This window comes from Motacilla alba, chromosome 11 (genome assembly GCF_015832195.1).
Source record: "Motacilla alba alba isolate MOTALB_02 chromosome 11, Motacilla_alba_V1.0_pri, whole genome shotgun sequence".
NCBI lineage: Eukaryota > Metazoa > Chordata > Aves > Passeriformes > Motacillidae > Motacilla > Motacilla alba.
In genome coordinates this window covers 14,873,587-14,895,978 of record NC_052026.1, presented here as the reverse complement: position 1 = coordinate 14,895,978, position 22,392 = coordinate 14,873,587, and the positions used below count along the sequence as shown (strand labels likewise).

The following is a 22,392-nucleotide window of genomic DNA, read 5'->3' as shown; positions in this document are numbered from 1 at the left end:
CCGGCACCGCTCCCAGGCGGGGCAGGTCCCGCGGCTCCGCACCTCGGAGCGGCTCCGCAGGGGCGGCTCTGGCTGTCAGAGCCTTCGGAGCCCGTCCCGCACACCGAGCCCAGCGCTCCCGGAGCGGGGCGGGCGCCGCACACAGACCCCGCACCGCGCACCGCGCTCCAGCCCCGCGGTCCGTCCGTGAGGGGCGGCTCCTGCCCCGCACCGAGGGGCGGTCAGAGAGCTCCCGGCGCGCTCGCCCCGCTCCCGCCCTTACTTAGCGTAGTAAACCCAGCCGTCCTTGGTGGTGCGCTCCTCCCAGCCCGGCGGCAGCTCCTCCTCGCTGTCCGTGTCCTCCAGCCCCGCGTACTTGAGCGCGGCCATGGGCTCGGCGCGGCCCCGCTCCGCCGGCGCGCCCCGCTTCCGCCCGGCCCCGCGGCACCATGGGAGCTGTAGTTCCCGCCGCGGTCACCGACACCGCAAGGGGCCCCGGCTGAGCTCGGAACAGGGGTCGCAGGGGTCTGGGCCGCTCTGCTCAGCCCTAGTGAGGCACATCTGGGGTGCTCTGTCCAGCTCTGGGATCTCCAGTACAAGGGAGACGAGGAGAGGGTCCGGCGGAGGCCGCGGAGGTGATGAGGGGTCTGGAGCACCTCATGAGGGGGAGCTGGGCGTGTTTGTCTGCAGAAGACTGAGAGAGGATCTCATTAATGCATAGAAATATCTCAAAGGTCGGTGCCGAGGGGATGGTGCAAGGCTCTTTTCTGTCGTGTCCGGCAGTGGGATGAGGAGCAATGGCCGTGAACTAAAACACAAGTTCCCCCTCAACATGAGGAAGAGCTTCTTTATATGGAGGGTGGCAGAGCTCTGGAATAGCTGCCCACAGAGGTTGTGAATTCTTCCTCTCCAGAGCCATTCAAAACACACCTGGACGCGTTCCTGTGCCACCTGCTCTGGGTGACTGTGCCTTGGAAGGGGGATTGGACTGGATGATCTCCCAAGGTGCATTCCCATCTCAGCAGTTCGGTGGTTTTCAGGGCATCAGGTGCTTCCAGCCCTCTGTTTTCAGAGCAGTGAATACAGCGAGGCCCTGGGAGGCAATGGGAAATGAACTGTTCTTGAAGCTTTCTGCCCTTAGCTGTCCCCACCTCATCTCGGGGATGAGACTGTTCCTCATTAGTGAGGGATTCTTGCTGAGGAAGGCCCGGCTGGAGGGAAGAACCTGGCTGTGCCAACACCCACCTGGGACCTTCACCCGCTCAGAGGCACAAACACAGTCACCTTTGCCAAGCCTGGCTCGCCTGGTGACACAGCACAGTCAGCTGCAAAGGCTGAAGCATGCAGTGAGTTGGCAGAGACCTGCAGTAACTCTGTCCTGGCAGCTGAAGCCCTCTCCCCTGTGCAGCTGTGACAGATGGAGGGGGAATGGCTGTCACCATTGCTCAGCAGCTTCTGATTCCCGGACCTGGGTGCTGTCATAGTCCTGTCTGTTTACATAACCAAACCCAGCAGCCCGCGGTTTTAACAGCATTGTTGTCCTTAAGTGGGGTGTTTTAAACAAAAAAACAAGGCAAAGGCGGCGCTGGGCAGAGGCTGTGAGCACTGCAGACCGCACCAGGTGGCAGTGCAGCCTCACAGATGCACCGCAGGCTCTAAGTCGGATTTTCATGCACTATTTGAGACACTGACCTATATCGTTCCCTCACTCCCCACTAATGGCATCCATATCTGGCCAGAAAAAACAGCCTGAATTTTTTTTCTGCCCTGCTGCTCCCATTGCTTTGCAGGTTCCCCCAAGGGATTACACGTACTAAATGATCTCCTCCTGCTAGAAATAAAAACTCATGGATCATCAACAGCCTGATCTCATATGAGTATTACTGGCAGTATTAAAAAATACCGTGACTATACTTTTTTGGGTAAACATATGGGAAAGGAAGTTTTTGTGATATACTTTCTTCTGGTCCAAAAAGAGGTAACTGAATGGTGAGATGGGCCAGGTCCCAAGAAAATAGATTATTTAATCTAAAGTACAGAAAAAGGGTTTTAATCTAGCAGTAGTACTGTAGGGATATGGAGCTGTTAGTTTTCTTCCTATTGCGGTCTGTCAGTATTCAGCATCCAGCACTCCATGAATTCCATTCAGTGGGAATGTGGAAATCATTTGTCTGCCATCCTATCCCAGCCATCTATACAGCATAAAGTCTGCATTATGCCCTGGGTGGATACAGCAGCATTTCTGCATTTCAGTGATAAGGGTGGGGTGTGGACAGTGTACCCCATCCCCCCAGGTGAGGCTCACCCTGACCAGCAGAACCAAACCAGCCAAGAATGGCTCCTGGGCTGCCTGCCCACACCTCAGCTCAGCCCTTTGCATCCCCCCAGATGTCCAGGCTTTCTCTGCCCTGCCCAGGCAGCCGTGAGCGTGGGCTACACAGCCACAGTGTCTCCATGCTTTGGCTCTGGGCCCCTCTGCAGGGACTGGGACCAGTCTGGAGTGACCCAGCACGAGGCAGACACTGACACACTCGAGCAGGGACAAGGACTAGCATGGAGGGAGCGGATCCTTCCCAGGTAGGACTTCATGCACTTGGAAAGGGCTATGCCTGGGACACTCAGACCTTGATGGGGAGACAAACAGGGGCCTGGCAGTGGACAGGGAAGCTGAGTCTCCCAAGGACCCTGCTCATACCCAGAGTTGTGCAGCCACAGATCTTTTCTTCCCCAGTGGACACCCCTTGGATCCAACCTCATTGGCTACAACCGGCAGCTTTCCAGCCTCCATCCACTCTTTACAGACAGGGCAACCTGCCTATGGCTACCCCGAAGCCAAAGCACCCCACAGCTTTCCCCCATGGGGTCCTGTGGGCATCACTAGTGGGGCTGGTGGCCAAGGTGTGTCCCCCTTGTCTTCTGTGCATGTCAAGTCCCTGCAGGCAGGCCCCAGGTGGGCTCAGACCCATTTCCCTGCAGCATGTTGTGAAGAGCACAGCATGTTCTTAACATCTTTATTAGTTAGTTGGTTTATTTCCAACACAGTAACTCCTCTCTACAGCAACAGGTTAGTTAAATCCGGTTTACATATTGCTGCCTCGTGAGTGCTGCGGCCTCTGTGCCGCTGTGACAAAACCAGGCAGCACTCAGACAGGAAAATGTGTTCAATTCTGCTGTGACTGGGAAAAAAAAAGGAAAACCAACAAAAATCAAAAGAACAAACCACCAGGGAAAACCAAACCAACCAACCAACAAAACCAAGGTGAGGAACTGAAGGCGAGCACGGCCACACCACCTCCAGGGAAACCACACGGCACTGCTTGGACAAGAATGCAAGGAGGAGTGAACCCAAAAAGGTCAGGGATTGGGCAAACCCTTATATATATATTATGTATAGGTATTTATATATATATATCATCTGGAAGGACACGCTGAGAAAACAAGAGATCGCAGCGGTATCTACCGTAAAAAGGAGCTACGTAGCTTTCAGAGTCACACCAAGAAGGAAGCACACAGCAGAACAAAGTGGGGGACAAAGGGGCACACTGGTGTTTTGGGGTGGCCTTTTACTAGGGGAGGGTTTGGGTGGGGCACGGGTCTCAGGGCCAAAAGCCCTCATACACCCGCTGGGAGCCCCAGGAGCTCTGTGCCCTTCACTGGGGAGCAGGGATGGGGTCTGAGGGCAGAATGCTTTTGTGGGGCTGGCTGGGACCTGCTTCCAGCGGGCTGGTTCTGCTCGCCCAGGCGGTGGCACCTGGTGGATTCCCTGCTCAGGTCCCCCACGGACCACCTACAGAGACCTGAGCACCCATCACCAGAGGCAGGGCCATCCCTACCTGTGCCTCAGAGCGCACCCAGGAGGGGCTGGGCACGGCTGCTCGGGCAGCAGAGGCTGGGTGGCCATCACTGGGGTTATGCAATGACAGGGGTCTCCATGCCGAGTGCGAGAGGCAAGAGCCACCTGGAGTTGGTGGCAGGGGGGCCCCATGGCCCGGGGGGAGCCAAGCCCTTGAGAGACGCCCCGCTCAGTGCGCAGGCAAAATGCTGGAGGTGGGGTGTGGATTTGGGGAGCCACGTGGGTCTGGGCAGCCGTGTGGGCAAAGCCAGACCATGGAGTGCTCCCCACATCCCATGGGTCACCCCACAGTGTCAGCACCTTGTGGTGAGGCACCCTGCAGGGCAGAGGGTGCTGAGGGCTCCCCAGCATGGCAGGGGGAGTGTCTCATCTTATTGCTAATGGCTCCTCGGTGATGACACCCACAGGTTGTGGCAAAACTTGAGGTGGGATTTGCTGTGTGACATCCCCTAAAACAGTGGCCTCTGGACCCTGGCAGGCTCAGCCCAAGAGCTGGGAGTGGAACTGACAGTGTGGCAGGGGCCAAGCCAGCCAATTTCTCCCTCCCCAGTGCATTTCTGGTGGCAGGTGGTAATTGTCCTTCTTGCAACAAGGGACGAAGGAAGTGCCACCACCGGTGGCAGGGGGACACTCATGCCACCTTTCTGCCCTTATAGCTTCTGGAGTAGGGCTGACCTCTCTTCACTTGCCCCAGGGCAGCCCTCAGGGTACATGACGAGGGCAAAGGGACAGTTTGGGATGTGATTTCTCATGAGGCTCAACCAGCTCTGGGGTAGCAAGTCCTGGGTGTGCTGGGGGATCCCGTGCTAGTTCTCCTTAGAGAGGGCCATCAGGGAGAAATGAAAACTGCATCCCTAGGAACACACCAGTGACCTCCCAGTAAGCGCTGCTCCCTGTTCCTGTCTTCCTTTTGGTCAGCCAGCAGTTGCACTTGGGAGACCAACCTACCTCCTGTGTCCTCTCCACGTGCTGTCCCATCCCATCATCCCGTCCCATCCCAACATCCTGTCCCCATCTCACCACCCTGACCCTGCTACCCCAGCCTGACCCTGTCCCCCTGCCACCCACCCTCCCAAGCCGGGGCCAAGCCGATGCTGGGGAGGGTGAGGACCGATGCAGAACCATGTGTGACTGCTGGACGAAGCCCCTCTCCTTCTCCTGTACCAGACAAGGGGATGAGGCCAACGGCAAAGAAGACAAATTGGCCCCGAAGAAGCGAGGGCCCTGGTGGAGGATGTCCACGGGGCGGGTGGGTGCTGGCGGGATGCTGACGGATGGGAGATGGCTCTGAAGGAGACGTCGGCGGCGGGCGTGGACCTCAGCACGATACCTCCATGGTGTGGTTGATCTGCCCCATGGCCTCGGTGCTCTCCGAGTGGGTGCAGGCACGCGGGCGGGTGCCATCCACGGAGCTGGCACTGGTGAGGGAGGCCGTGCGGGAGCGTGCCAGTCGGGTCATGCTGGCAGATGGCACTGCACGGGCACAGAGAGACGGCCGGGGTGCTCAGATCCCTCTGAAAACCTCAGGGACTGAGCCAACATTGCCACCAGCCCTGCTCCCCGATGCGATTGAGCCTGGGCACAAGCTTGCAGCAAGCGGTGCTGTGACAACATGAGCAGCTCCAGGTAAGGGATAGCAGGGCAGGGCTGCTCTGGGCAGGCTGAACACCAGGCTCACTCCTGGGCATGCAACCTCTGGGCATCAGGCAGTGGTGACCCCTGACTACCATGCTCCAGGAAAAGAGTGAGCTGGGATCAGAGCTCCCCTGGCTGCCCGGGGTGTGCAGGGAAGGTGGCACCCTCCCCCAGCCAGGATGGCCAGTGGGCACAGCTCTTGGCCCACTTGGAGGAGGGTACAGTGGGCACACTGCCAAGACTGTGCCTGCATGGAGGAGGAATTCTCTGAATGCCATTTCTCAGCCCCCAGCCCTGGCTTAGGGTGCCATCTCAGGCAAAGCAGAGCGAGGCAGTGGGCATCTGGCAGGGAAGGGCCAGTCCTGCACCCAGGCTGCTCCCAAAGCTGCCCAGGCAGCTGGAGGGCACAGGCCAGGCAGGCACCATGCAGCAGCGGGCACTGAGCGGTACCTGTGCCTCCACTCAGCCTCCGATCCTTCAGGTGGGTGACTGGCAGGGGCAGGAGAGGGCAGGGAGGGCAGAGAGAGAGTGTCAGCCCTGTCAGCCACTCCTCTGGGCCAGGAGCCCCTGCCCAGCCCACGTGTGCCTGCACACGGAGCTGTCCCTGTGCACACAGACTGCACACACTCAGACACACACAGAGACACACACACACACATGCAACAGACCTGCAAACACACACACACACATGCATGTGGACTTCTGCAAGCATGCACACACAGGTATACACAAACACACACACACACACACACACACGGTCTTAAACTGTGCACACACACATGCACAGACTTCTGCACCTGAGCTTTGCTTGTCTTTGTTGCACACACACAGCCCCTGCTCATGCATGCTCACACACACACACACATGTGCACACCAGCACAGGGAGCCTGACACACATATTTGTACACACAGAGCCCTTGTACACACATCTGTGTGCACACAGAGCCTGTACACCCCCCTCCCCTGTGGACACACGGACAGACAGACCTGCAGCAGGTCAGCACACGTGCACACCAGCACACACAGACCCACACCAGCCCCACACCCAGCCCCAGCACTCACTGTAGCCCATGCCTTGCAGGAAGTACTTGAAGGCTTCAGTCAGCTTGCCTGGCTGTAGGGAGAGAGCAGAGAGAGCTGAGCTGAGGCAGCACTGAGGCTGAGATCCCCTCTCACCCCCAAGCGGCTTCTGGCAGACCCAGTGTGAGACCCCTATGCCCTCATCAGCCCATCCCCAGCTAGCCAAGGACTGCACCAGTGCATGTCTCAGGGCTCAGTATACCCAGGTAACTCAGGAAATTGTGAGGGCTCACCTGTGTGACCTGGGGCAGCCCACCAGAGTCAGCCATCTGCAAAGAGAAGGTCCTGCTTAGTTGGGGAGGGTGCCTGTACTGCCCACCATCCCCCCGTACCCGCTGGCAGGATGCCACTGCTGGGGTCACCCTGCTCTCCCCATACACCCCCAGCTCCAAGGGCCATGATCAACCTGGAATGGAGAGATGGGGACACCCTGCAGCCCTGGGGCAGAAGGCAATGGGGCACTTCTTAGGCAGCAGGAACCTCCCTACTGTCCATTGCCACCAGCCCTACCTTCAGGAATGTGGTGTTGGTGGGATCCAGCTTGGAGTTACACTCCACCTGCAGGCAAGAGATGATATTAGCACCCTAGGAAGCCAGGAGCCGAGCAGAAGTTTTCCACATGTACCACCACTGGCCCACTGACATTTGCCATTCCGGCTGGCAAATCCCACCCCAGCCAAGAGCAGACAGGGCACTAGGTGAGCCCTGAGCCCACAGGACCACCATCCTGGCAGGGACAGAGAGGACTTTCCTCCTATGAGTCTGGGCAAGGGCAGGGACTGGAACGGGAGGTGAGGGGGACTGCTGAGTCATTCTGTGTCACACATGTGTACGTGCACACAAGTGTGCCAGCAGCCGTGTGGGTGCACGTGGCCAAGCAGGGACTGCCCGTGTGCCGACACATCCGAGCGTGCACGGTCTGAGCACATCTGGGCACAGAAGAAGGGGAAGTTTTCCAGGTGTGGCCACCACGCAGAGCTGCATGTGCACAGGTGCCCACACGAGCAGGCAGGTCTGCACACGAGCGAGCACGCTCCCACCCCCAGGAGCTGCTGTGTGTCTGAGCAGGCAGTGATCATGTGCGTGCCCATGCGTGGGCATCGCCCGCCTGCCACCCTGCAGGCGCTGCCCCAGCACTCACCACCCCCTCCTCAGCAGGAGCGTTGTCTCCGACCACCAGCATCACGGGGCAGCTGGAAGTGAGAGGAGAAGGGGGCCTGGTTAGGGTTTGGTCTGAGTGAATGCCCCTGCCCCAGGACCCCTCCATGACTTGCTGGTGGGACTCTTACCGCAGCGTCTTGGCATTGGGCACAGTCCCAGGCCGGTTGATGTCCAGGTCCCTGCGGCTGATGGAGGAGAAAGGCCAGTGTGAGCTCATGGGCAGGTGCCACTACTGATGCCACAGCACAAGAATCAGGCCACTGCCAGCCCCGAGAAGCTGCACCCAGCCCCGCTGTCCCAGCACCTTGTGCACGGAGAATGCCGTGGCCATCTCTGCCACGGCCCAAGCAGAGCCTGTGCCACAGGATGCAGCACCCAGCAGAGTGGCACAGGCTCCCAAGCCCCTGCATGCATGGGATAGCATCTCTGCCCACTTTCCCAAGCCTGTGGCAGCACCCAGTGCAGGAAGAGACATGGGAATGTGTACCCATGGCAGTGGGGGACATGGCAAGGCTTTGGCTCAGGTACACTCCCACATCCCCAGCCAGCAGTGGCAGACAGCTTTGCACTGCTGCCTGCATGCACTGGAGGGTGATGACAGCATCCAACAGGGGTCTGGGCTCTCACAGTGACCTCAGAGCCATCCCCCTAGCACAGACAGGGACACAGCCCTGCAGTGGGGCTGCCTGGAGCACTCACCCGTTGTACATGTTGAGGAAGAGCTGGAGGTTGAACTGGTTCACCACACTGCCAATCTGCTGCCGGTAACTCTGCACCAGCTCCGTGTTGTTCATCAGCTCCTCCTGTGCCAGCAGGGGATGGAGGTCAGGGCAGGTGCCGGGGACACACCCTGCTCCGTGCCAGCCAGCACAGACAAGAAGGGGGATGCTGGGCAATGCAGCTGGGCACAGTGGTGCTGCAGGCAGCACACCCAGGCAGGACATGGGCACGAGTCACACACCCATCAAGGTTAAGCCTCAGACCAGGCAGGGCTTGACTGACCCCAGCCCTGTACATGGGACAGGTCTGGTGGCACTGTGGCAGCTGGCAGGGCACAGCCCAGGTGACCCAGCTGGGATGCTGGGCCGGGGGCTGGTGACAGGGGCCTGGAGGATGCACAGCCCTTACCTGGCTGAACAGGTGGGACAGGACAATGTCGGGCAGCGTGCTGGTGAGGCCGGAGAGCTGCGGAGGGAGCACAGGGAGTTACTGCACTGCCGTGGCTGCCTCCTGCCCCAGGAGGCCACCAGGACTGGGAGGAGGGGTCAGGCCCTGCCCACCTTGGCAGCTGCCCAGTCAATCCAGCCTTTGCCGTTGGGGTCGATGTTCATAAGGACCAGCCCTTCGACCAGGTCAGGGAAGATGAGCTGCAGTGAGCAAGAGGAGAGAGGCTCAGAGGGGAGGGGAGATGTGCCCTGGGCAGCCCCCCACCAGAGCCACTGCACAGGCATTGCATGGAGCTGATGTGACCCCATCCTGGCAGCAACAGCAGACCTGTGGCAAGACTGCCCAGCCACTGTGGCCCTGGCACTGCTGTCCTGGATCTCCCAACCTCCCAGGACCCTCTGCAGCAACAGAGACTGCCTGGAGGTATCAGCTCCTGCTTTTCCCCATGCCCTGGACTGACAGCAGGTACAAGCAACTGGAGGCCAGCCCATCCCAGCCCCAGGCTCACCGCAAACTTGGCCAGCACGTAGGCTCCTGCCCCAACACCGATCCCGATCACATACTTGAACCTGGAAATATGGAGAGGTCCATATGAGGGACAGCGGGACACGTTCCCTGGGACACCCCTCCACCCACAGCAAGAAGACTTGCAGGATGCCAGCTTACAGGGACAACTCCCCCAGCCCTAAATCCTTGTCTTCTGTCCATCTCCCTGCCCAGGACCCTCAGCCAGCAGCTGTGGAAGAGAGGCTGACTCACCCGAAATGCTGCACCACGCTGGGTAACATGGCAGCCAGCTGGTCCATGGATGGATACTGGTACCTGTGGCACAGGGAGGCACAGGATGGTGGTTATGGAACCTGTTCAGAGCAGAGTGTCTGGGACAGGGCAGCTGGGCTGCCTGAAATGGGCAGGGAAATGCCACCCACCTGCAAACCACCCACCCTGGGCCAGTCATCTGCCACAGGCTTTGGTACAGTTTGGAAAGACCCACAGGCAGGGCACAACTGCCAGGCAGCAACAACCCAAGGGGCAGGGAGGTGACACCCCAGCAGGCACAGTGAGCTCCTGCAGCTGGCACCTACCCCTGAGGGAACTGTGAGGCTCCTGCCTGCTGTCCTGGTGCGTCCACGTGGCACACCACAAAGTGCTTCGTGATCTCCTGCATGTCCTCGTAGTTGAAGAAGGTGTTGAAACAAAGCTTGTCTGTCAAAGGGCAGGTGGGTATCAGAGACCAAACACCCCAACACTGGGGCCTGGTGGGCCAGGGGAGCATGGACAGCAGCTGCCCACCCTCCCACTGCCCTTCAGCCAGGAGGTGACATGCCACCAAAACCATCCCATCCCCTTCCCTCCAGGCTCTTTGTCCTCCCAGCTGAGACCACGGCTACTGTTAGCAAGGGCTGCATCCCTACAGGTGTCAGGAGGCATGGGGATGGACAGACACAGCCAGAATGAGAAGTCTGGGGTGACCTCATTGGGCAGCCTCAGAAGGATGCGACAGAGGGATGCAGAGCCCAGGACTGCAAGACCACCCAGTGGGCAGCAGGATTCACAGCCTAGGGTGTTAACCCTGTCCAAAATCCCCAGAAAGGGCTCAATCAAATACAGGATTTGAGGAACAGCTGCAAATCTCCCTGCTTGGAAAGAGTCAAAGAAACATCCTCAGCTGTGGACAAGACCCCACCATGGCAGGGGGATACAGACACTGCCGGGGCGTGGAGGGGTCCTGTCCCATGGCATCAGTGCTGGGACATGCCTCCCAAAATGAGGGGTGAGGCAGGTTGTGAGGCCCGTTGCAGCCAGCGTGAGGTGTACCTGAACAGCCAGAGCTGCTGCAATGGTGACACAGCTCATGTGGCATGTCAGTGACTCAGCCTCAGCCGCCAGCAGAGCAGGAGATGCTTCTCCCCACTCGCAGGGAATTGGGCATCCTGGCTCAGCTGGAGGGCACAGCCCCAGACAGGGCTCTGGGTGCAGGTCTCTGGCTGCAGAAACTGCAGCATCTCCACATCAGAGCCCCAGCTCAGGGTCCCTCCTCCCCTGCTATTCCCTGTCTCTTTTGTCTCCCACCCTGCCCTGCTGCCAGCTGGGTCCATGCTCTGAATACCAACGGGCTGGCAGCAGCACTGAGGACCAGCCCAGCATCCCCCATGTCCCATCCCTGCCTGCTGTGGGCAGGCAGGCAGCCAGCACCGGGGTGGCCAAGCACTCCTGGCTGTGCCTGGGCTGGCCTTTGTGTCCAGCTGAGCATCCAAACTCCCCTGGTGCTTTCAGGTACCCTGTGCAGCCACGGGTGCAGGCAAAGGAGCTGAGCCAGGGACGATGTCCTGGCACCCCGTGGGGCTCAGCCCTGCCCGCCTCGCAGCCCCGGGCAGGAGCAGCACTCACGGTTGAGGCCCACATCGTGGTAGGTCAGGATGGCCGGGCGGTTCCCCTTGGGAGAGCCCCGGATGACCACGTGCAGCAGCCCGTAGGGGGTCTCAATGTCGTGTTCCTGGGGAAGAGGAGAGATGGGGTGATGCCCACCTGCCCTAAGGCATTCCTTCGTCCTCTCCTGCCCTGCCATCACACCCTTCCCTGCCGCTACCTCAAATGGCTGGGTCCCATGGGAAGACACAGGAAAGAGGAGCAGCTGTCCCAGGAAAAAAAAACAGCTCTGGGTATCCCAGAGGGGGTAGAAAGCAGGACAAATCATGTGGGAAGGGAAGGGAAGGGAAGGGAAGGGAAGGGAAGGGAAGGGAAGGGAAGGGAAGGGAAGGGAAGGGAAGGGAAGGGAAGGGAAGGGAAGGGAAGGAAGGGAAGGGAAGGGAAGGGAAGGGAAGGGAAGGGAAGGGAAGGGAAGGGAAGGGAAGGGAAGGGAAGGGAAGGGAAGGGAAGGGAAGGGAAGGGAAGGGAAGGGAAGGCTTGGACAGGATCATAGGATGTAGGACTGGAAATGCATATCATTTGGGATGGGATCGCAGGATGGTATCAAGGGATGGATCCAAAAGAGCTTGAGAGAGAAGGGTAGGACAGGTGGACCACAGCACAGAGGAGATCTTCAAGGGCTTGAGACTGAGAAAATTTTTTGCAATATGGCAGGGGTTCACAGCATGGCCCAGTTGAGCACAGATTCGATGTATCTGGGACAAACAGGCAGAGGTCAGACCATGGACAGCACTCCAGGAAATGCTGTAACTGATCCCAAAATTACAGCTAAAGTAACTTTAAAACCTCTGGTCTGAAATGGCAGTACCCCCACAAAAACTACCCCATGCCTCAGTTTCCCTGTCTAGGAGGGCTCCTTTCCTTCCACATCCTGGCCATCGCACCCAGCCAGCACAGGAAACTGAGCCCAGGTGGTCCCCAAGGACAAGGGACCAGAGGTCCCCTCCGGATGCCCGTGCCCACCAGCCAGTCCAGCAGCAGTGACCTCGAGGCTGGGATCTGCTGGGTGCGGGAGCAGCACGTGCTGAGCAGGGCAGGGCAGGGGATGGCAGGGTGCCCAAGCATCACTGTCCTCAGTGCTGCTGGCACTGGCAGCCCCATGGCTGGGCTGGTGGGAGGGGAGCAGGTACGTGGATGCTCACGCGGGTTACGCGCCACCAAGGACTCTGAAGGACATGGGCCTGGGTGGGAGGAACAGCCTGGGGACAGGGTCTCCTCACTGCAGTGCCTCCCCTCACTGAGACCTGCTGTCCCTGGGGTAACAGGGCAGCCAAAAGCAGATCCAGGGCTCTGTGGAGACATCTCTTGGCTCCCAAGGGCACCCTGACCCCAGCCCTCATCCACAGCTGTCCCTCCACCCCCTGAAGCTGCATCAGCCCATGAGCAGTGACATGCCTCTGCAACAACAGACTGGGACACTGAGGTGCAGCAAGGGCCTGGCCCAAGGTCACAGAGCAGGAGATATCCATGTGGTCTGGTCCTGGGCACAGGGCTGCCTCCTTGCCAACACCATCCCCGTGGTCCCCATCACATGCCCAACAGCTCAGCTTTCAATCCTACCCCAAAATCACCTGCCCAAGGTAGCGGATCCAGCTTCAGCACTGCTCCTTCCTGCCCCCCACCCTCCACCAAGCCAGGCACATCCTGCCCGTGGTGCAGCCTCTGCAGCACCGCTGGCTACCACAGCCCTGCCCTTTGCCGCAGGGACGCTCGCTGGGGGAAGAGCCTTGGGATGCAGGAAATGCAGGGGATGCACGCAGCAAGGAGAGAGGGGCACAGACAACCCACAGCAAGGACAGAGGGACACAGACAACCAACCCACAGCAAGGAGAGAGGGGCACAGACAACCCACAGCCCCAGCGAGGAGGAGCATGGGGGTCTCAGCACCCATAGGTGTCTGACAGAGCCCACCCATGTCCAGGCTACCTGCTCACCACTGCAGTGCTCCCACCTCAGTCACCCCCTCTGCACCAGCCTGTTGCCATCGGGTGTTGCCATCACCACAGAGGCCAGAAAACAACCGAGGGCTTGTTTCAAAACAGAGACCCTCTCCCTCTGCAGCTCAGGGTGGGAGCAAGGGGCAGTGTGCCCCTGTCAGCGCACAGCCCCAGCACGGGCCACAGCTGCCCACCCTCCGCCTCGGCACAGCATCTCTGCCGGCCTCGGGGAGGACACGCTCAAGGACAATGCGTCCCCAAAACCTGCAGCACATCAGGGATGCGGCAGCAGCGCTGGGGGAAGGAAGGGCTCCCCAGCAGCGGGTCCTCCCTGCCCCAATGCCTGCCTGACCCACGCCGAGCCCTGCTGGCTGCAAAGCAGGAGAGACGCTGGGGCAAAACACCTGGGGAGGGGGAGAGGGAAGGCAGCGAGCCCGGGAGCGGCGGTACCTACCCCATCCCAGCACTCCGGCATGGTGAGGAACTGGGCGGACGAGGATGCTCAGGCAGCGCGGGCCAAGCTGGAGGTGCGGGTGTGGGGCACAGCAACGCAGCGGCCGGGGGAAGCGCAGCTCTGCGCTGGCTCAGCCCCTCGCCTGGATTTATAGCGGAGCCCCAGCCCTGCGCTGAGCCCTCCCTCGCCCTTCCCCCTCGGCAGGTCTGGCCTCCATTGCAGGCGAGCGCCGCGATGGAGCCGGCACTCAGCCATTGGCTGCCGCGGGAATTATTCATGCTCCAATTGGCCCCAAATACCCTTGTTTATGAAGAAAAAACGCCTGGCACCGTGCGGTCCCTTCTCCATATTCCCTCTTTCGGCAGACGGAGACAGGCGGGGTGTCTGGACCGGCATCCCGTGGAGCAGCCCCAGCACGGGCAGGGCAGGGCTGGCCGCGCCCGCTGCACACACCTGGCTGAGCCCCGCAGGAACACACCGGGCCACGGCTGAGCCCGCAGCCGCCCAGGCCGAGGCCCTGCAGCCATGCCCGGGCAGGGCAACACACACACAGCCACAGATGGGCACGGGCACACGCTAAAAAACAGGAGAAGGACATGGCAGGCGTGCTGTGCCACGTGCACGTGACCACGCGTGTACATGCACAGGAACACGTACCACCACAGACACACACGGGCCGGGCACAACCCTGTCTGCCAGGGGAAAAACTGGGAAAATTAATGCCACACCAAGACCAAAGCATGTGCACCCCACAAAATGCTTGTGGCACACCTCCAGGCCAGGCCCTGTGCCTGTGCATGTCGTGCACACCAGGAGCACACCTGCTGCATCCTCCTCCTGCGTGCTCAGCATGGATACCATCACTGATGGATGCACAGCGAGCTGCACACCTGCAAAACCTTGTACAGGTGTGCACAGAGGGGGTGACTCTGTGCACGCACATGTCCACACCTGTGTCACCTCACCCAGCAGCACACTCGTCTCACCTGCTGCGGGATGATGGCACACAGGGGACGTGCAGGGTTTAGGCCTGACCTGGGCATTGCCAGTGGCAGGCAAATAAAGCAGGAGGAGGGACAATCCAGCAGCTCCAAGGGGTTGGATCATGGCCCTGGACTGACACATGCTGTGTGCATGCATTCACGTGTGAGTATTCCCATGTGCACATGTGTGCAGGCAGTTGATTTCTTCCCTGATCCAATGAGGTCTCTTAGCACCACTACCAAAACCCCCCAGCAATCTGTGGGTGCCCTTCCCTTGCACACTGCCTGCCCCTACCCAGCCCAGCACCACTGCCCAGCTTGGCATGACCAGCACAAAGCTGGGCAATCGTGGATGGAGAAGGAGTCCCACAGTCCCTTCACTGCCTTTCAGGAACCCACTGAAAGCCATGTCCTACAAACAAGCCAGGGCTGCACAGGCAGAAGGTCTGGATGTGGGAGGAAGGACAGGCAGGCAGAGGGATGACATTCACACTGCCTCCACCAGGCTTTACTCTGACTGCTTTGTCCTATGGGGAGCTCAGACCCAGGCCTGCAAAGAAGCATCTCTGCAAATGAAGGACTGAGTGTGGTGGGGAATCCCAGCTCCCAGGTGGCTCCTGGCACTCCAGGTGCCATTTTTGGTTTCCCCAGCCCTGCTGCCTGTAGAGCCAAAGACCACCACAGCCACGGTCCCCAGAAAAAAAAACAAGAGATGCAGAGGGACAAGAAAAGACAAGTGGTTAACAGGAGACAGAAGGGGTAGAAGAGTCAAGGTGAATGTAAAAGGGCTTCAGGGAGATGGGAGGGCTGAGCAGGGCTGACTTTGCTGGAGTAGCATCCCATGGGATCACCACTGCCTTGGCTACTAGCCCACTTGCCAGGCGGGTGGCCCAGACCTCCTGCAGGATCCAGGGCACCCAGGTCCCAGGGCACTTTCCCCTGCACCTTGGTTTATGGCTCAAGGGCTTTACTTTGGCTGGTGGCAGAAGTAGGGGCTCCCCAGACCCCCACTGCCCCAGCAATGCCTGAGCATCCCATCAATGACGGGCTCTAGGGAGTACCAGACGGACAGTGAAGAGTTAAGCTGGGGCCTGGATTGGATTATCCTAAGGAGGTGAGCCTAGAAAATTGGGTAAGATCTCCCCAAGGAATGACAGGCAGCCCCCAGCCTTTGCACTGCACCAACTTGCAAATGTCAGAGTGGAGAAAAGGAGGTGGCTGCCCTGGCATAGCCCAGGAAACTCAGCCCATCCCTGCCCGGAGGCTCTTGGAGGGAAACCAAGAGGTCCAAGGGTCTGGCTGGCTTGGGAAAAGCTGCCTTGATTGTTGCCCAATTCCTTTTTTAGGTCCTGAGGGCATGGAGGTGCATCCCTGTGGCATTTGCTGTCCAGAACTGCTCCACTTGGGCACTACCAGGGACACAGTTCAGTGCCACCATGGCCAATCCCTGAAATACACAACGATTGTCCTGGGAGGGTCATTGCTCTTTAATATCCCCTGCATGCCAACCAAGCCCTGCCCCAGCACAGCTGAGCCAGAGCCATATTTGTGCCTCTGGAGCTACTGAGAGCTCTGGGCAGCCCAGCACTGCCACCTCCCTCCCCTCCTCACCTCCCTCTCCCTACTCTGTCTCTCTCTGGTGACACCAGGAGGTTTGATTTCCCCTCCAGTGGCCAACAGAAGCCCTGAGCAAGCAGAGAAAGGAGCAGCCCAGCCCTGCACACCCTGCTGCTCCCACCCCCAGCACCTCACCAGCTTTGGAGCTGCTGGGGAGTGCACAATTTTAATTATTTTGTGGGTTTTTAGAGGGCCATCAGGTATGTCCCACTCTGTGAACCACGGCAGCCAGTACCCAGCACCCTGCCAAAGGCCTTGCTCCCTTACCAGCTGCACCCTCCCACCTGCATGGGAGTGGGCCAGCCCCAAAATTCTGGGCCTGCTAAAACAGGACTTGTGCTCCCCTGCCCTTTTCCCAGGATGAATTAATTCCACATTTATTTTGTCCTTACAGGTGCTGTTGTTTCTGTGCTGTACCTGCAAGGGCTCAGCCATCACCACCCGAGCCCACTCTCCCCACGGTCCCACTGCTGGCAAAGTGGCAGCACACAACCTGAAGTTGTGACAATCACTGGTGTCCCCTGGCAGAAGGGACAGGTGAGGGGGACAGGCAGCACTACCCACTACCCTCCCTCCCCAGGGAGCCTGGTGCAGGATGAGCCTTGGCAGGGATGTGAGAGGGATGTAGACCAACGTGGGAGCCAGGCACGAGCTGAGCTCCCATGAGTGCTGGAGCTGTATCATGGGGCTCCTCTGGAGAGCAGAAATGGAGGTACAAGATGGGCAGGTGCCAGCCAAGGGAGCAAAGGGGCCCAGCTCTCTAAGAGAGGTGGGTGGTATAGGGGGCAATGCCCCAGCCCTCCAAAAGAGAAAGAGGCTTTCAAATGCCCTTATGTAAGCAGGGAGCTGGCATCGCCTGGGAAACCATCGCCATGGCAATGGTAGAGGGGCTGGAAAAACAGCTCGGCCTTCCTGAGAAGAAATTGCCTTTTTAAAGGTTTTGTCCCCAGCCCATGGCCAAGTGCCCACCAGCCACATCTGAGCGCCAGCACAGAGATGCCTAGCAGCATCCCCCTGTCCCCTTCTGACAAGGACCATGATGGATGTGCAACCTCATGCACAGACACTGACCAGGCACTGCATCCCATGAAAAAAGGGACAGCAACACCCCTGAGTCCACTCAGTGCTCCCCAGCCTTCCCCAGGCACAGGCTGCTGTTCCATGTGAAACCCGGGGGTGGGCAGCACCTCCCATGGTTGGTCCTACCTTCCAGTCTGTGTCCACAATGGAGAGGAAGACATCTGAGTTCTCCTGGGATGAGAAGGAGCCATTAGGGACAGAGACACCTCTCACTTCTGCAGCGCCCTCCCTCCCAGCTCACAAAATCCCCATGACACCACAGGCACCACTCCCCGGGGCTGCAGGGGGCACAGTGCCCACATGTGTGCACACACGCAGCCTTCCACAACAGCTGCACGCATGTGCATGTGTTACCTGAGTGGAGAGTAGCATGATGTGCAACCTCTGCACACACATCCATCCTCCCTCCAGACCTCACCTGTGCTCAGCCACTCGGGCTCATCGCCGTGAGCACACCCTGAGGAGCACTAATGGGCACCCAAAACCAGCACGCACACACACACAGAGTACCACACCTATGCCCAGTACCAGCACACAATCCCTCCACCCCTCCCAAGCTCCCGTGTCCTGGTGCCCTGCGTGCAGGAGCCAGAGCCATCGTGGTCACCAAACTCACCAGCTCGGCGTCCTGTCCCCGCAGCAGCGGCTTCTCCTCGGTGAAGCGCAGCTCGTGCAGCCCTGCCATGGTCATCTCCTGCAGCAGCAGCCCTGCCAGGGCAAGGCACATGTCAGGGCAGGTCCTTTTCTTGGTCCTCTTTGCCCCAGCCCTCCAGAGCTTCACGGGGCTCCCTCCCATAGGGATGGGACCCAAATGAGCTTCTCTCTACCCATCTACTATGGGCACTTGGTGCTTCAGCTTGTCCAGGGGCTGCAGTGAGCCCCTCTGCTGGGAGCTGGCAGCAGGCACAGAGCAGACATTGCCTAGATGAGCTCAGCTCCTAGCTCCAGTTCTCCTGGTTAAGGAGAAACTTATCTCCAGGGCATGGTCTGGGGCAAACTGAGGAGCCAGCCTCATGTGTCCATGCTGCTCACCTCAGTAAGCACCAACCCAGAGCAAGAACATCCAAATTTCCATCCCAGCTTTCAGCATCAGTCAAAGATAGAATTTCCAAATTTTTGGCCAGTTTTAGGCTGCAGATAGGTATGGATGGGACAGAGGGAGATCTCCCTGCACAGGCAGAAGGAGGAGTGATGTTTCTCAGCCATGCTGGGGGGCAGAGGGATGTTCCAAGCAGAAAGAGAACAGCGAGACAGCCTGAAGTTTGTATAGCAATGATAGAGGAAATCCAAATGTGAAGCCTTTGCTCCCAAAGTCTTCTCCTTGCCTGTGAATCAGGTGCTGGCCCGTTGGTACCTCAGCCCCACGACTGGGAGGGACAGACTTCTCCATGGAGCCACCGCTCAGCAGCGGTGTGAGACTGGTGCTGCTGACCTCGGCCAACACTGGCATCTCCAAAAACACCCCCAGGCACAAGCTCAGCTCAGAGAGCAAAAGAGAGCAAGGAGATCAGCAGCTGCCTGAACACAGAAGGTGAAAGACATGGGGACTCAGGGAACAGTCCAGGCTCCCCTAGGTTTAAATGGGACGGGTATCTGGCAAATCCCAGTGCCAGGGGTCTGTCTGCACTCAAACAGGATCCAGACCTCAGGCATTGCCTTTGCAGCCTCTGCTTTCACCCTTTCCACAAGACCAAGCCTTCAGAGAAGCTGTTGCTTCCCCAAATGAGCCAGTACTGATCCCACATCCTCCCAGCTGTCTCCCCCTTGTGCAATCCCTCGACATAACGGGGATGCTCTGGGCTGTACGAGCACCGCAGCAGATGGTGCTCCATCCACTCCATCCACACAGCCTCAGCCGAGCCTGCTTCACACTTTGTTCACCTCCAAACCCAGGTGAGCCCAGGCTGACAATGTGGGAAGGCCAAGAAATGCCACAAATATTGCAAAAAAACCCTCCAAAGTCGGGTTTTGCTCCTCTGACCGGCTTTTCCATTCAAAACTCAAGCAGGCTGTGCCACCTGCCTGCTTCCTGCAGACACGGCACTTTGCCTTGCTCCTTGGCAGCCATCCAACAATCCAGTACTGTTTGGAGGGAGAAGCACCACTGCGAAGCCTCCCGAGATTCCCAGGGCACCCAGCACCAGGGGTCTCCGTGTCACCCCCTGCCCAGAGGGTCCCACCAAGCCGGGGGATGTCGAGAGGTGCCATCAGCCCCAAGGAGAGGCACAAGTGAGGGGCACACTGCTCCAGGCTGGGCTGTGCTGCTGGGGAGATGGTTCCGTGCACAGGGACAGCCCTGGCCCGCAGCCCACCGGTACAGCCAAGCCAGCACAGCCTGCAGAGCCACCAACAGAGCAACCCCACAACCCCAGGGGGAAAAACAGGAGAAAAATCAGCCTCACCAAGAGCTGGGTCTGGAGGAGACCAGGAGAGTCCCACGCTGAGCACACCAAACCACCGTGTGGCCACGGCCCCAGGGTGGCTGGGAACAGCACTTAGTGTATGGTGAATGCCTTTATTAATTACAGCCTGCAGCTAATATGGGAGGGAGGGAGGGTGGCTGAGCCATGAGGAAAGGCCCCGTGACCTTGTTTGCATGGTGAGGGCAAAGCTGGCTCTGGGGGGATGTGGCAGAGCCCTGCCCTGCACGGGGTGGACAGTCTCCTAAAGTGGTGCTGAGTGAGGGAATAGAGGAGGGATCAGTGAGTCAGGGATCAGTAAGCAGGGTCACAGCCATGTTGCCACCTTCCCTGGGTGCTCTGCATCCCATGTCACCCCACAGGAACCCTCATCCCTCCTCGGCAGTGTAGCTGGGGGCTGTGGGCACTCTCACCCAGCCCCACTGGGCCACCATCGCTGTGGAGGGCTGGTGAGGAAGCCACAGCTCCAGGTCTCCTAGCCAAAACAACTTGGCTCCCATCTTCTGCCAGGGTAATATGCCCAGCAACGAGCCCTTTTCCTTGCAGCTCACCCCAGTGCTCCCCAACAAGCACCCATTCCGAGGGTGCCACCCCAAACACACCCTTCTCTGCTCCCACTCTGCCTTCCCAGTGTGGTGCCACAATTTCATTGGCACAGCCAGCACATGTCTCTTCCCTAATTCCCAATCAGTTCCAAACCCAGCAGGACATAAGTGCTCTGTCTGGGACTAGTGCTGTTCCCCACCGGGGTCCTGGCACTGTGTATTTAGATGGGACAGGAACAGCCAGGAACCCGGGGATCTGCAGCCCACTGCTGGCTAACTGGAGGAGAACCAGCTTGTAGCACTATTATTATTATTATTATTATTATTATTATTATTATTATTATTATTATTATTATTATTTCATTATCACAACAGGGCTGTGAGCTCCATTTCACAGTTTGGAGTGTGTTTGGTCACAGGGCAGGGATCCCTCAGATGTTGCCTCAGTCTCCCAGGAGTCCCACACTACCTGTGTGCTGCCCTGGCACGGATGTGGTGCCCACAGGATGTTGGCACGGATACCTCGGGCTGACTGAGCAGCGAGCAACAAACAGGCAGACAAATTGGGAGAAGTGAGGGCTGGCCCCTGCCAGGCAGTGAAGCCAAGGCAGCCTTCAGTGAGGCTGGCAGAGGAGGAAGGGAACTTGCAGCTCAGTCTGAGCCACGGCCGAGTGCCCACAGCATTGCCCCCCGAGCAGGAGGGATGGGGGAGCACAATGGGGTGAAGAAAAACCCCAGTGTGACATAGTGTGGGCCACATCCTGCTCCACCAGCACAGGAGGAACAGCCACAGCTTTCTCTGAACCTGTGAAGGACACAGGACCCCAGCAGCCCCCACAAACCAGCCCAGCAGTGTGGTCCAGCTGAGGGGTGCAGGACCGGGCAGGCACAGCACACCAGGCCGGGGGACACGGTGCCACTGACGGGTGGCTGAGCAGCGCAGGGTCTGGGGGCGGCAGTGGCAGCAGGGGGCTTTGTGGGGGCTCAGGCTGTCTCGCAGTGGCTGTTGCTAAGAGCAGCCTCCTTCCCAGCCCAGCGCATTCGTCGGGGCAGCGGGGAGACTCCCAGGGGAGGCTGGCTGAGGAACCGGGAGCACCGCAGGGATGCTCCAGCGATCCCCCGGGCACCCCCACCCCCGGCTATCTGCTGGCCGCCCCCTTCGCCAGGAGCTGCCGACTCCGTTCCCCCTTCCCCAGCGCCCCGGGCTGGGCTTTCCCCGCTGCAGCAAGGCATCGCCTGCCGGAGCCCGGAAAGGACCCGACCCCGGCACCCACAGCCGCGGGAGCAAGGGCAGGGTGCGGGGGGTGGCGGCAGCTCCATCTCCTCGGCAGGGGCTGAGGGCTCTCGCCATCCCCGGCCCCACGGCCCCACCGCCCCTCCTGGTTTCACAGCCCCCGCTGCCGGCACGGGCGGCCGGGCCGTACCTGTCAGGAGCTCGATCTTGTGCCGGAGCACCTTCATGCCGGGGCGGCGGGTCCCGGCGGGCGGGGCGGCTGCGAGGGGGCGGCGGCGGCCGCGGCGCGGGGGGCGAGCGGAGCCGGAGCCGGAGCCGGTGCCGGAGCCGGTGCCGGTGCCGGTGCCGGTGCCGGTGCGAGGTGCGCGGGGCGGCGCAGGGGCTGGGCTGGGCACGGCCCCGCCGGCCGGATCCTCCTCCCCTCGCTGGGGCCGGAGGGGAGGGACGGGGCCGGGATCGGGAACGGGGGCACCAGGAGAACAACGGGGCTCCGGGAGGCGGGAGCGAACGGGAGATGGAGACTGAGGGGGTTTCGCGGAGCGTGGAGCGCTGGGGGCTGCGGGGGGGTTGCACGGGGGATGGAGGCTGCCGAGGGCACACATCACCCTCTAGGGAACCATTTCGGTCCCAGGGTGGGACTGTAATGGCCAATAGGTCCAACAGGTCCCTGCGGTCGTGGAGTCCTAGAAGCAGGGGACAGCGGGAGCCCTCGGGAGCCCAGGTGCAGACCATGCACAAGAGGTCTGGGTCTCCCTGAGAGCAGGGGAAGGTGATAATCAAGGTACTGGGGAGGATCTGGGACAAGAGGAGACCTGTG

At 59.7% G+C, this 22,392-nt stretch overlaps 2 protein-coding genes across 6 annotated transcripts in view; both read right to left on the bottom strand.

Moving 5' to 3' along the window:
* The window catches only part of WWOX (WW domain containing oxidoreductase), a 479,598-nt gene extending 479,197 nt beyond the window's left edge, over positions 1-401 (bottom strand). The window contains exon 1 of the mRNA XM_038148405.1: positions 263-401. Within this exon, the coding sequence (XP_038004333.1) occupies positions 263-369 (107 nt within the window). The 5' untranslated portion in view covers positions 370-401. The remainder of the gene's footprint in view (positions 1-262) is intronic.
* A 2,572-nt stretch (positions 402-2,973) lies between these two features.
* Positions 2,974-21,954, bottom strand: NDRG4 (NDRG family member 4). Of its 5 annotated transcripts, none has more exons than XM_038148236.1 (17): positions 21,766-21,954; positions 17,993-18,084; positions 17,503-17,547; positions 11,267-11,372; positions 9,961-10,081; positions 9,635-9,697; positions 9,384-9,444; positions 8,989-9,075; positions 8,837-8,893; positions 8,408-8,511; positions 7,837-7,893; positions 7,689-7,740; positions 7,058-7,105; positions 6,781-6,816; positions 6,530-6,581; positions 5,918-5,956; positions 2,974-5,305 (listed from the first exon to the last, which is right to left on the bottom strand). In XM_038148236.1, exons 1-17 carry the CDS (start codon positions 21,800-21,802, stop codon positions 5,151-5,153), a joined length of 1,212 nt encoding a protein of 403 aa, XP_038004164.1. In that variant the 5' UTR covers positions 21,803-21,954; the 3' UTR covers positions 2,974-5,150. The 5 variants fall into 5 exon arrangements, with proteins under 5 accessions (XP_038004164.1, XP_038004166.1, XP_038004165.1 ...); XM_038148238.1 differs by lacking the exon at positions 21,766-21,954 and adding an exon at positions 19,779-19,907; XM_038148237.1 differs by lacking the exon at positions 5,918-5,956 and having other exon boundaries at positions 21,766-21,952.
* Between the last annotated feature and the right edge of the window lie 438 nt (positions 21,955-22,392).